The sequence below is a fragment of the Microchirus variegatus genome, assembly GCF_963457635.1.
Source record: "Microchirus variegatus genome assembly, chromosome: 18".
Lineage (NCBI taxonomy): Eukaryota > Metazoa > Chordata > Actinopteri > Pleuronectiformes > Soleidae > Microchirus > Microchirus variegatus.
In genome coordinates this window covers 11573647-11588365 of record NC_139819.1, presented here as the reverse complement: position 1 = coordinate 11588365, position 14719 = coordinate 11573647, and the positions used below count along the sequence as shown (strand labels likewise).

The following is a 14719-nucleotide window of genomic DNA, read 5'->3' as shown; positions in this document are numbered from 1 at the left end:
AATGTGTGGGCTGTTCACAAAGGATAAGAGGACTGACCTTGCACTCGAGCGGTTTATTTTTGCAATTGAAGTGTGGGGATGTCAATCATTTTTCATCAGAAATCGAATAAAATATAATAACATTCCTCGTGTGCGTACTGTTTTTGTAGGTAATTGCGCTGGCGGTCTGGCAACCCATGCCGCTTTGAGTGCGTGTGTCTTTTTTTATGCGACGGTGGTGGAGTGGGCCGGGATTGACAACCTATAGACTGTAGCACTTGACGAGCAGAGCATGCTTAGAAGCAAAGAAATCAAGGTGAAATTAAATTAAAGCAAGTTTAACTCTTTGAATGCTTTCAACAACCTGGCCCCGAACCCTCGACTACCTAGAAGACAATTACTGTTTCCATAATGGTACGGTTCTGTTTGGTGCAGTATGTTAAGGTTTGGAATGGCAAAGCCCTGGGTCAGGCTTGCGTTTCGACTGACAAAAGTACCTTTACTACCTTTTTTAGCGAGATATGTAGCATGACGAGACAAAAAAACAACGTCGAACACGATAGAACAGACAACAGGAGGACGTCCAGCAGCTCGTTTTGTGTCCTGCTCAGTTTGTGGCTGTTTGTCTTGACAAGACGTCAAGCTTTATATGAAATTAGACCTTGAGAGATGAAGAAACACCATTTTACTCTGGTACTCTAAGGGAAGGCCAAAAAATGGAACAGTAAGGGCTGTTATTTTGGTACTTTTTTCTTCTTAAATATACGGGGCGAAAGTGGCATTGAATCAGAACTTTACTGTTGTTATGGAATGTGGACCGTACCATTACAAAAACACGGCAATTGTATGAGCCGAGCCATGTTAGAGCTCTATAGTAAAAAAAAAAATTATGGGGGGTGTCTATGGAATTAGATTTCTGTTAATATTTTAAAACAACACTTAAAACAGAAATGAACCCCAAAATCAAAATACACAAATTGCAAATACATTATCGATTTAATTATTTAGAAATATTATACTTTATTTGTTTGAAAATACACTTATTGTTTGCAATGATCTGAATTTTGTTTGTTCCGACTTCTGTGCCGACGTTTGTGCTCCCTCCCTGATTTGTTGTTTTGAGCTGTGATTTTAAAGGTCACATAGAGTGGTCCTGTTGCACATAAATGTTAGTAATGGAGGTCTACTTACATACATTAACTTGTTTTTATGGTCAAAAACCTCCTAGTTGCTGTAAAAGAGCCGATAGAAATCCTCTTTTCTGACGGTGTTTTTCTGCTGCGAGATTTCAGAGTGAACTTTCACCCCCAGAAGACAGAGTCTTGTGATTGGCCAGTACTATCCAGCACACCAGCTCTCAGAAGCGCAGCGCCCCCCTCTGGAACGGTGGATGCACTGCTCCTCATTATCAAAACATTGTTTTAACAGTGTTTAAAAATAGCTTCGTCACGACTCTCCACCACAGTCCCTTTTATGACTTTAAACTGGAGTCAGACCCAGTCAGAAGACACTGTCGCTCGTGAAACACCTCCACAACGGACGTTATTCTTCTTCTGCGGTTCAATATATGCAACCGAATGTGTCCGGACTAATGCCCGGAGCAGGACGATCTGCTGTTCAGGAGAACCGCTGTTTACGTAACTATTACGGGATTTTCAGTGATCTCGTTGAGCCCCGAGATTACAATAAAACACAACGTTCTCAGCAATGGCTGAACTGTTTGTTTCGAACCGTCAGGACTTCATAAACAAGGTAATGACGCAGATACACACTAAAAAACAGTGTTAATTGGAACTTCCGGTCTAGTTCCGCTTTAAGTTTTTTGGGGGGGCTAAATTCCAACCATGGGCGGGCCTTAAAAAGCTGCTTGCTGATTGGCTACTGAACTAGGTTTTGATTTTATGGTTTATTTTGTTTTTTTGCAATTCATAAAGTGTCGATTGCTTCCTGTAAAGTGTTGTTTTGAAAAAATATCGACACAAATCTGATTCCATAGGTGTTCTTTTTTATTTATTTTTTCACTTGAGCCCCTGTCCCTATAATGTCTGTACTCGCCACTGATGAGGATTATAGCTTTGAGAAAACACACGCAGTCTGTCACATCACACACACGCACACACACACGCACACACACGCACACGTGGATTCACGTCACTAACGTCTGTGGGGAGAGAGAGAGCTCCAGTCCCTGCACCCCCACCCCCTCTCTCTTCCTCCCTCACACACACACACACACACACGCACACACAGATGCTGCTGCTGGGTCAGAGTTCCATGCAGTCTATTAATAATAACAGAGTCAAAGCTGCGAGGACGAGGAGGAGAAGCAGCGTGGGGAGGAAATCCACATCAACAGCCTTTCATTCTGCTGCTGCTGCCGACATGAACATTTCGCCTTTTTAAGAAAAAAAAAATCGTCTTTTTTTCGACCGCACATATTATATATATATATTTATATTTCCCGATGCCATTGTCCGCTGCTGACACACTGGCTCTACTTTATTACGCTGGTCCGTCTGCACACACTCCTGCTGCTGCTGCCGTTTGTTGTTGTTGGTAAACACGGATCGGATCCCGGCGGTGAAGACTCCCCTCTGGTGCATTGATGCACCCGTTTCAGTGGTGTAACGGTGAGCAGCCATTGTATTTATTATTGCATTTATTGTGTTGTTGTTTAATAACGCGCGTATGTGTGTGTGTGTGTGTGTGTGTGTGTGTGTGTGTGTGTGTGTGTGTGTGTGTGTGTGTTAGACTCAGGCCTCTGTGCTGAAACATGCAGCCTGTTATTATAGAGGCAAGAAGAGAGCTGAATGGTTTTTATGTCCACCATAAAGACTCGTGTAGGAGGTTAAGGTACTTTATTTTGTTTTTTTTATAATGATATATGAAGATTTGATTAATTTATGACAGGAATCTGGGGGAAACTAATCTGTGTTATTATTATTATTGTGATATGTGTATGTTTTATATATTATAATAATAATATAGCAGACATGAGGACATTTTATGGAAACACAATATCATGAATTGAAGATTAATCCATAGTGTGGTATCAACAATTTTACTCTGCTACAGGGACTACAGGTGGAAATTAGCCTCAGCCTATAACCTGGCATGTACATTCAAGTTTATTATTATTCCTTAAATAAATAAATAAATATATAATAATGTACATATATGTTACATACTGATTCATCCATAAACTGTAGAAGATGGTGTAAAATGTAGACATGCTTCCTCAAAATAACCCAAGTTTGTGTTTGTCCAGTTTACAGTAAAAGATGAGGACAGAAACTACATTCATAGAGTTCTATTACACATAAAAACTTGCTAAAACTTGCTTATTTCATAGATGATCAAAATAGTAACCAATTAACTGCTTGATTGTTGCAGACCTACTATATAGATAATCCAAGTGTGTGTGCGTTTATTTGTGCAATAAGACACTTAACTGCTTAATTAATAGAACCCTTTATGTCCATGTTCCAGTGAAGAGCCGCACAAGGCCAGTGATTGTGCTCGCCGTGACATTTGACACTCTGTTAATCTTATTTACATCGACTGACCCTCTCTCTTCTTAAGTCTCTCACTGTCACTCTTCTTTCTTGACCTTGCACGGTTATCTTCAAAATCTCTCTCTCCCGGAGTGTGGTGGTGCATCTGTCGCGTTTAAAACAAAGGGACTGCTTTCATCGCGATGGACCCGGTGGTGCGTCAGTGGTTCATTGTGATGGTGTGAGTCCTCATGATGATGATGATGATGGTGATGGTGGTGGTGATGGTGATGGATTTGGGGTGTTTTTCCCCCCTCTCCTGTGTTTGAGTGCAACAGCCACAGCAGCCTCCTCGGTGGACTGTTTGTGGTGTTAGGACAAGAACAATTACTCCCTTTGTGCTGCTCAACTCCCCTGCTATTCATTGGGGGAAATGGAATACACACATACACACACACACAGAGAACACTGTGTAATTCTGTGGTAAAGATAAAGCAGTATCAGGCAGCCACAGTGTCTGCTCTCTGTGTCATTCACATGCATGAACATCATCATGTATGCAATTCTTTTTTTGGGGCTTCATGAAGATTCCTTCTGCCTGAAAAAACCAGCAGCGGCCATGCCATGCTGGCAGCCTCCAAGTGTTTCCTCCCCTCATGTGAACTGCTGAATATTTAATGGGAAGTTCTGTCTTTAGTGGAAGCGTCAGCAGCGAAAGACGAGGAGGAGGCAGCTTTGTGTGAGCGCGGCGCGTATATAGGACAAAAAAAACCCACCAGGCGTCTCAGAGGAGATGTCGTGGGGAAGCTGCCATATTCGAGGTATTTCACAGCTCAAATCACAGAGGTGAGGGGGGTTTTCTTGTCACCGTCGAGATTCGGTATGAGCGTTTCTCATTCTCGGCGTCCTCACAATAAGAACTTACAGTTGCTGGCTTTCATGCCCTTTCTTCTGCATCTGCAACTCGTGGTGCCATGGCAACGGGGCGCCTCCTGAGCGTGCCGATATATAGGTCAGCGTGGGCTCCACCCAAAGCACAGTATAGCTGTCTGCTGCCCATGCATACAAAGGTGGAGGAGAGAGAATGGCTACCGTGCATACAGTCATGAAACAATATGGTGATGCTGATGAACACCAATCACCTTGATAGAAGCAGCTTCTCAGACGATAATATATGAACGAGCACAAATACGGTTATTTGTTTTCATTGTAACATCTGCTTTTGTCCAATTGCAATTGTGCACACTGAGGTTGTTCTCTCAGTGATGTTCAGGGAACATAAAGGATATAATGTCATGCAACTGCACATGCTGCATGTATTAGTGTTTTGATTGTATGAGGAAAAGGAAAACACAATATAGGCCCTGTCCATGTCTTATTTAGGGAGATTTGCACAAGAATAATGACACTCTGTGCCAGTAAAAAAAAATCATTGCTACAGCTCGACCTGTCAGTTTGTGTTATCATGATCGTGGTGTTGATGGAGGTTCGGCAAACTGCTGCCGCCGCCGTCTCTGATAACAATCCCCCGTCTTGCTGAAGCGAAGTTATTTAACGGCAGAACTGGAACACGTAACCATAAATGAAGAGCCCTGATTAATAGAACATTGCTGTTTGTTCGCAGAGAATGGAACTAAGAGAAGCGGGAAGTATTGATCCTCCCCATGCTGCAATTTCCACTGAGAGCCAGAAAAGAATGTCAAGAACAAAAATCAATGTGTTACTTTGCAAAAAAAGAAAAAAAAGAAACCTGCCCCAACAAACCAATACTCATCACCATAAAAATGGAATCAGGAAAGGTCTCTATCATCCATCCATCCATCCACCTCAACTCCCATGTTTATAATTCTTATTATTTTAGAGGTTTTAATATTTATATTACTTAAATTATTATTTTAAAATACCAATATTTAGCTTCCATGTTATGTGACCCACTGACTCCAATACCAGATCATAATATTGCCTTCACATGACACACCTCTATTTATCAGATGTTAATGCTTCTTGTTGTGCATCCATCCATCTGTTAATCCATGTACCGATCCATACATCCTCCCACAGCCACCTGATGCATTTGCATCTGCCTCGCTCTTCATTTTTCAATTCAAATCTATTCAATTGTATTTGTATAGCGCCGACCTCACAACATTGCCTTTTATCAAGGCACTGTACTTATACAACATTATAGAGTATAGAGTAGAGAAACCTTGACAAACAGTTCACACAACGAGCAAAGCACTAGGCATCAGTGGAGAGAGAAAAAAAAACTCCCATTCAACAGGAAGAAAATCTCTGACAGAACCAGACTCAAAGCTTTGCGGCCGTCTGCCTCGACTGGTTGGGGTGAAAGAAGAAATGGAGGCAGAGGAGAGGTGGGGGGCAGAAAAGTGAGGTAGAGATAGAAGAGAGAGACCAGGAGCAGATATACAGCAATTGTATCAAGTTATAAGGTTGTCCATATTTTATCTATTTACAGTACTTTGACCCGCCACTCTCTTGGGTACACAGGACAGTGGCACATTCAAGATGCAGTGTGTTGTGCTTTCAGAGGTGGTCTTTTGCATATCTTGATTGTGATTAGTGGTCATTTGAGTAAGTGTTTGTATGATTTTGAACCAATCTCGTCATTCTCCTTTCACAACTCTGGTGTCAACAAGTCATTTTTACCCAGATTACTGTCACAGACTGGACATTTTCTCCTTTTATTTTTTTGGACTTTTCTCTGTAAACACCAGAGATGGTTGTGTCAGATTCCGATGCTTGGTTTGGACATCAGCAGGCTGTCGTGTCCGTGTGTGTGTGCCTTAATGCATTTAATTGCTGCCATGTCATTGGCTGATTAAATAAATGTAGCAGTTAAATGGGCGTCCCTAATAAAGTGGACAGCAAGTGTGTTTTACTGTGCACTACAATAACGTTGTATTCTGCTTCAGCAGGAAGATTGGTTGCATGAGTGAATCATGTATAACTGTGGTGTTTAATTAAAATGAAAACCTACAGACTCTAGGTTTCCTCTGTGGTCCTCAGCCTTCTGAGAGGTTTGTAACAGCAGACGAACGCGAGTCCTACGTTATTCATGATCACTCTCTGGGTTAGTGTGACCCTGATCTCTCACTCACAGATACTCACTCCTCACTAAACACACACACAAAACACAATCACCTCCCGTATCTCTTGTTAGAGAGGACACAAATTTAATTAGTTTTATTCCTCACTTCATTCTTTTGCTGAGTTATTTGGCTGCAATATTTCTTGGTAGAATTTTATGGAGTTCACGATGAAGAACAAACACAATAAAACCAATATTAACTCTTTTAAACTGCACTATACTGCAAAACATTTAAAAAATGATCCAGGTTAAGTATAGTTCAGGAAAACGAAGGAGGCTGAAGGAAACACATGTAATGTGTTTATCTAAGTGCCGCTTTCTTGTGTGTCCACTTGAGGGCATTTAAAATTCACTGACCTTTTATCAGACAAAGACGTGTGGCTCTGCCACGTTGAAAGATGCAGCCATGTTGCTTGGATACGGTATGAACACAGTGTTTTATATGAACATGATTGAAAAGGACTAATTTCCATCCCAGTTTAGTGCAGAGTCTGCCTTTCTTTACCTCGTAATCTCAACCTTGTGTGTCTGTGCGTATCTTTAAAGCTTGGAAACATTTGAGTACGACAAACAAGTGTATGCACTTGCATTTTATTCTGTAAATGTGGCTTTTAAAGTTTCTCCTTTTGTCTTTGTGTTTTTTTTTAGGGTGCTTATGTGGTCTGGGACTGGTTTATGCCAACAAATCGTGCACCATGCCGCCCATCACTTTCCAGGACCTTCCTCTCAACATCTACATGGTCATCTTTGGGACGGGCATCTTTGTCTTCATCCTGAGCCTCATCTTCTGCTGTTACTTTATCAGGTGAGAGGCAGAAAAACTAAAATGTGTGATTCAAAACAGGAAAGGAAAACTCAAACGAAGGAGAACGTTCTTGGAACAAGATTGCGAGGTGCAATTATTGTCAATGTGATGAGCAACTTTTGTCTTGCTCATCTATATAACACATGCAAGGTCCATCTGTCTCATCTAGTACGCCATGCAGACAGGTCAGACTGAGGTCACACACACTCTGTGGAAGAGGAACGGCTCAATCATTTTATAATTTAACTGTTCTTAATTTCAGGCCATAATAAATTACACATATTGTTTACAGTTTCTGTAACACACATAAACACAACACTGCGTGGTGTGGAGCTGATAGGCTTAATCAGATGTGTGTTCACTAATTTGACAATGGTTTGAATCGGACATTGGTTTATATTTAAAAGTTACGCACTACAGCTTTAGACATTCGCTTATTTGCATGGAAATTAAATACAATTCATCTTGTGGGGACCCGACTAGTGGACTGACAAACTGATTGATGTAATTATGACCCTCCACATGAGGGAAACACTGGCAGGGAAGGAGATTTAGAAAAAATAGAAATAAAAAAAAAGAAAGAACAGGGTGACCTCTCTTCGCTGCCGAGTGTGAACTCCCTGATGAGCTTAGGGGACGATTGTGTCTAAAGGACAGGATATGAGGCAACAGGAAACGCTCTGTCTGTCACAATGTGGGAGGACAGCAGTGAGGAAAACCACAGAGAAACTCTGCTCGGAACAAACAGGGCCTGAATAGCAAACGGTGGGAGATCAGAAAATCATCACAGAGAACATTGATACTGTATAAAACCTCATTGGAAAACATCATCACCTGCAGAGGGACTTGTATTTTGTAACCTCAGCTCTCCCTGAAAATAACCTGACAGCTATTTTCTTCCAGAAAACCTGAATTACTTTTAAAATTGCCTGTCATCAAACTGTCAAACAATTTAAAATAATTATGTGTTGCCCAGAGACATGTACAGCCTCATTTTTAACTGAATCTTAGCAAGATTGAAAATACAAGAATAAAAAAAAATTGGTTGAAGTTGAACATCTGTAACTCCATTTGACGCAAGTTTTTGTTTATTACGCTGTAATTAGTGCCAGAAGGACAAAAGTCAAGCCAGGTGGACATGTCCAAAACTGTATAGATTTTGACAATCCATTTTTGAGGCCTTCTCTAAAATGTATGGAAAATCAGTACACCCATCCCCTTTAATTTCATTCTTTGGAGTAACCCCAGTAGATGTTTCACTTAGTACGTGCAATATAAACGTGATTGCATTCTGTTCTTTGTTGGCTAGAAGGCTTATTCTTTCTAAATGGAAAGCTTCTCAAACTCCAGTTTATGCAAAACTATTAGATATATCATTCGAGGATATGTCAGGAATTTGGCAACCATACGTTTCCTTCGTTGAAAGCGTGGCACCTATGAATTTAACTGAATAACAGACAATAAATATATGACCCCGTGAGATTGATTATAAGACCAAAGGAAAATTTGCTCTCACTTTTCTGTATTCTATTTATAAACATATGGCCGCCCTGCCAGCAGGTGGCGCTATGCCATTGACTCGGTTTTTATGTGCGAATGTTTTCTGGCACGGTCTCTTATCTCATGTGCGAGGTTTCGAGCAGATTGGTCAATGTACGGCAAAGTTACACACCACTTCCTGTTTCCTGGCAAAAAGGCAGCTAAATTAAAAATGACTTCTAACAGATGCTGACTTCCTGTTGGGTCAAGTTCATGTTCGTAGACGTGTTCAAGTTCGGCCTCTCGTGTCATGTATGAAGTTTTGAGCTGATCGGTCAATGCATGGAGAAGTTACAGGAGACTATGTGTATCGTGGTGAATGGTCAAAATCCTAGTGGTTGCCATGGCCACACCTTTTTGCATCTGCAAGACCTTTTGGTAAATTTTCATCTTTGATATGTCTCGTATAAACTGGCTCAAATTGAAACAAATCGCCAATATAAACACCAAATAATATAAACTGACCGACTTCCTGTTGAGTTGAGGTCATATTTGTCTTGGGCTGTGGCACTTGGTTTCCATCAAGTTTTGTGAAATTTAGTGCATCTTAGTTTCGGCTTTGTCCTAGCAGGTTTCTCCCTATGGGGGCACTACTGAGCCATTTTGCACCACTTTCACGCATTTCCCTGATTTTATGAACTTTTTCGCCAGTTCTGATTGCAATTTTTGTCCATTTTCACGAATGTTTAGTGCCTCAAAAATATGATAATTTCCAGCACCACTGTGTGAATGTTCAGGCCCTAATAAAAAAACAGAACGCACCACTGTATTTATTTTTGATTTGAAGTCCCCAGCAGTATTAAAGTCAGATTTGTTTATCTTATTACACGTGTTCTGTTTGTCCTGAGCTCGCCAATTTAATTGACCATAAGCTCCATCAGAAAATCTTGGATCCGTCTTGCTTTCATTTAAAGCATTAAAGCCTGTGAATCATAAACAGTGAGTCACTTCCTTTCGGCCACATTAACATGCTGAAGGTTTGCCGGGTGGGAGTGAGATTCTGAATTAATTTATAGAGCAGGTGATTCATCGGATGCATACTGAGTGATACATGCCATTCTGCTGGGAGCAGGTTTCCTATTATGCCTCTCGGTCAGACTGTCTAACTCTGAGAGGGGTTTGTGGTTTCTATATTATGGGGGGGGGCAACTTTCTGGGCAAATTGGACACTCTAAATTGACCGTAGGTGTGAGTGTGAGAGAGGATGGTTGTTTGTCTCTATAATGTGTCCCTGTGATGGACTGGCCATCTGTCCAGGGTGTACCCCGCCTTTAGCCCCATGTCAGCTGAGGCCCCCCACGACTCTCCTGTGGAGGATGAAGCGGTAGAAGATGGATGTAAAAGTGTGTCTGTAAAGGTTTCGCCTGTCATTTTATGCAGGAATTATTATCTAATTCTGGAAAAGTGGATGTGTATATAACGTACAGTACATGGGTGCCAAAGATATCACATCTTAAATTAACCTGCCGTAACAGCAGTCACAAGACGAGAGCAGAGGTAGGAAGTGGGAACTTGATCATATATATATATGTATATATATATACATATATATATACATATATATATATATATGTATATATATATACATATATATATATATATACATATATATATACATATTTATATATACATATATATATACACATATATGTATATATACACATATTTATATATATATATAATATACATATATACACATATACGTATACATACATATACATACAGTATATACACATATACGTATGTATACGTATATACACATATATACTATACTATTGTGTAGACACACAATAGTTTTTGTGAAGAATACATGTACAAGAGGAAAAGCATTAGTGTGGCTGAGGTAGTTACAGGAAAGTGGTCTTTCTAACTGACTGATTTATTATTGTGTGATATACTGAGCACCTGTGGGATCCACACAATAACACTGTTCTATATGGGGATTTTATTTTCTTGCAGACTGGGCGCAATAGCCCCCATCCCCCTTTCACCCACCTCACATCATTCTTCAGCACATGTTAAACGTGTATCCTCACATTGTTCCACGCGGAAGATTGTTAGCAGCAATCAGTGTAAACAATAAACCGAGAGACAAAAAAAACAACATTCAAATGCCAATCTCTTACTTTAAGCACTGACCCACTGATTTATTTACATCCATGTGTATGTTTGGGGTTTTTTTCTATTCAGACTTCAGATTGCAAAAGAAATAAATATATATTCTCCTTTCTTCTCAGACGCTCTCACCTCATATAGATTCAGGCTCAATTCACAAAGAATGACAGATCTTTCTGTCTATGTTTAGTCACATCAAAACAGGAGGCCAAAAATAACTGCTTGAGCAGAAACAGCTCGTCAAGTGATAAAGATCTCCTCTCCATTGTTGCCTTTTGGGGTGGTGTGCGGATTCAAAGAGGCAACCTACTCATTATCTGCCTTTGTGTGTGCATGTGAGCATGAGCGTGTGTGTGTGCACATGCACTTTCATGATTTGGTGTGTGAACAATGTGTGCGCGCGCCACCCAGAACAACATGTATTTGTACACAGACTTGTCGACAACTACATCTGTTAGAAAACCTGTAATTACCACACTTTGGTTTCACAATGCTGTTAAACACAGTTTCTTATCTCTGCTAACAAAAAAAAAAATGAAGAAGTGAGGAATTTTTTTAATTTAAATCTATAGACAAGTCAATTTTATTTATCACAGAACACAATTGGCCTCGAAGGGCTTTACAGTCTGTGAGGGAAAAACCCTTGTACAGCCGAAAAATGGGACAAACCTCAGGAAGAACCACAGAGGAGGGACGTCTGTCTGTCTCTCTCTTTCTCCCAGGACGGACAGACGTGCAGTAGGTGTCACATGTACAGAAACAAGTTCAGCAGATTCCAGACAAAACATCATATTGACAAAGAGAGGAAAGAGGAGAACTTTGAAATATAATATCATCAAATGAGCTCAAACAATACTGATTAAGTCTGTGTTTTTCTCAGTATAGCAGTGGAATAGATTAGTGTTGCCTGGTGACATTACTGCGCTGCACACAGGAAGTGATTTGCTGTTGTTTGTGTATGTAAGCAGGTTGGAGTATGCCTGAAAGCAGAGCATTTTAGAGCCCTAAACGAGATTGGGATTCTGAAAAAAAAATGTTTTGCCTTTGTGGTTGTACAACTCCCCTCCAGTAGATGGCGCCCTAGGCAATCATCTTTATGGCCCATGCCAGGGGTCTGCAACCTGTGGCTCTCAAGCATGGATGTATAATATGAACTGGACAGAGCATCGCCCCCTCTGCCTTGAAGACAATTCTACATGGTGGCCACTGTGGGTACTGCAACAGAAAATCCCATAAAAGCCCAAAAGCCCAAAAAGCAATTTTCCCATTGTCCGCAATAGTAAAAGAGACGCCTGTAAAAGTGTCCACAGGACACCTCGAGACATGGACACGGGCTTTTATAGATCTTTATATGTTAGTGACACTACTGCGCATGCTCTATGGGCCCCATAACCCGGAAATAAATATATTTATTTGGCCGAAAAGGGGACAAAAATGACTCTTTTCATAGTAAAGGTAGCAAACCCCTGATCTATGCCTCAACCAAAAGCAGAAAGAAGTGTCCACGAAAAGTAATACCAAAATACCTAAAAAATAGATATACTTGTCCCACATCTGCACTGCCGCTGTTTACACAAAAGTGCTCCCACTACTTTTACTTCAGTGACAGATTTGAGCAAGTCCATGAAATATGGTTGAGCTGCAAAGTTATTTATGAGTGTTTTTCTCTTATTCATCCACAGCAAACTACGACATCAAGCCCAGAGTGAGCGGTTTGGATACAGAGAGGCGAGTCTTGGATTAATACTTAGCACAATTCCTGGTCCAAATTAAACAAAACACTTTCTTACACACACACATTGTTCTTCTGTTATTCTGTTGCAGGTAGTTTTAAAAGGAGATCCAAAAAAGTTGAATCTTCACGGGGTAAGAACGTGGTTTCTGTATTAAACACTACACCTGTCTTTATTTAGAGCAAACAATAATGACCCGTCTTGATTTCATCAAGTGAATGCATTCTCTCTCTCTCTCATTCGTGCAGCAGACATGCGCCGTGTGTTTGGAGGACTTCAAAGTGAAAGATGAGCTGGGAGTGTTGCCATGCCAACATGCTTTCCACAGGAGGTGAGAGCTCTTCTTTCCACGTTTGCACCTGCCTGGTCTTCACATGTAAATGGCTGAATGGAAATTAAAATGGATAAAAGTCTGATGTTCGACGATGTTCGTTAGCCAGTCGTCCTGGCAGTGCAGGATGATGTAGAGGAAAAATGGATTGATGTTTTACAAGACATATTGCCAGATGAAATCTGGAACTAACTGAAAGTGTCATAAAGTTTTATTCTGTGGAGAAATGAGTCAGGGAAGGGTGTATTTAGTCGAAGTCTGATTAAAGGGCCAGATCTTTTTCTTAGTTCAGCCATTCCCAAACTTAAGATCCCACTTTGAAATCTGAAGATGCTTAAATCATGACTCTGATCAACACCTGAGACTAGAATGGATAATTCCCACATAAAGTATATTATTGTATTATATTGTAAAATTCAGTGCAGATCAATAATCAGTCCACTTCACTTGATCTCTGAACTTGCATATCTTTAAACACATGCATGTGGTTATTACAGCTGGGATCCACATCATATTTGAAAGATTCACAACAAAGTGCGTAATTGTCCATCAACAATGGACTGATTCTGACTGAAAACACAAGCAGTGCCCACAAAACTTTCCTGCTAAAAAGAACATTCAGTAGTTTGAGGGGATAAAGGCTTTTTTTCTCCCCTGCACAGCTGCTGTATACACAAACACTACCTCAGTCAGGTCTGATAGTATTACTTGACAGAGCCCATTTTCAGATGAAGGACGCAGCATATAAACTAGAAAAGCACTCGGAGAGCACAGACCTCCGCCAAGGCAGCTCAGTGCCTACAAAATGCACCCTACCGGCACGCCTGGGTCAGACAGCGAGTGTTGTAACCAGTGACAGAAGTCTACAAATCACGCCCAAAATTTATCCATTTATCCATTCATCCAAATCCGTCTGTGACTTTTCGAGGTATGTTGCTAACTAACAAACTCCGGCGAACACATAATATAACGATACAGTGATTCTGTGATAATAAATATATTGCGAGACAGTCATGTAGCGATACGTCACGAAAGCTGAAGAAAACAAAATGTCCGTGAAAAGTGCAGGATTTCTCTATTCACAACATGGAGAACAAAGTGCATATCATGTCTATGTATTGAACATGGATGGAGCATCTCTTAACGTAGCTTTCTTCCACATTATCCCGCTCCCTCAAAACTCCCTCATTAATTTGAGCAGCGCCCCACCTCAAGGAGTGGCATCACTTTAACTGTCTAATTAAAATATCAATATTTGTCCTGGCGTAATCGATTAAGGACAACAATATATCACCAAATAAATAAATCAAGACAACAAATAAAGTCAAATATAAATATGGTTGTCATAGAGTAAACAGAGGCAGAATAATAACATCAACTATAACAAAAAGAAATCACCAAACGTCACGCACTGCAGCTTTAAATTAATTGCCTTGAGGCATCCGTTTTTAACGTCCCCCCCTGTCCATGTTCTTCTGCACAGGTGTCTGGTGAAGTGGTTGGAGGTTCGCTGCGTCTGTCCAATGTGTAACAAACCCATAGCCGGTCCTCCCGAGCAGCACCACAGCATAGGGACACTGCTGGATGAACTGGTGTAACGACCTCCACACACGC

General features: G+C 40.7%; 1 protein-coding gene across 1 annotated transcript; it reads left to right on the top strand.

Annotated features, from left to right (window-relative positions):
- The first annotated feature begins 2323 nt into the window (after positions 1–2323).
- On the top strand, positions 2324–14719 carry rnf122 (ring finger protein 122). Its single transcript, XM_083904404.1, has 6 exons — positions 2324–2609; positions 7231–7387; positions 12724–12769; positions 12866–12907; positions 13023–13105; positions 14589–14719. Exons 1-6 carry the CDS (start codon positions 2585–2587, stop codon positions 14701–14703), a joined length of 468 nt encoding a protein of 155 aa, XP_083760530.1. The 5' UTR covers positions 2324–2584; the 3' UTR covers positions 14704–14719.

What these genes read in the sequence shown, in the direction of transcription:
- rnf122 (XM_083904404.1), top strand. Translation starts at nt 2,585, where the DNA reads ATGCACCCGTTTCAGTGGTGTAACG. An exon ending in CCCGTTTCAGTGGTGTAACG is followed by an intron (nt 2,610 to 7,230) that starts GTGAGCAGCCAT and finishes GTTTTTTTTTAG; the next exon opens with GGTGCTTATGTGGTCTGGGA. An exon ending in AGCGGTTTGGATACAGAGAG is followed by an intron (nt 12,770 to 12,865) that starts GCGAGTCTTGGA and finishes ATTCTGTTGCAG; the next exon opens with GTAGTTTTAAAAGGAGATCC.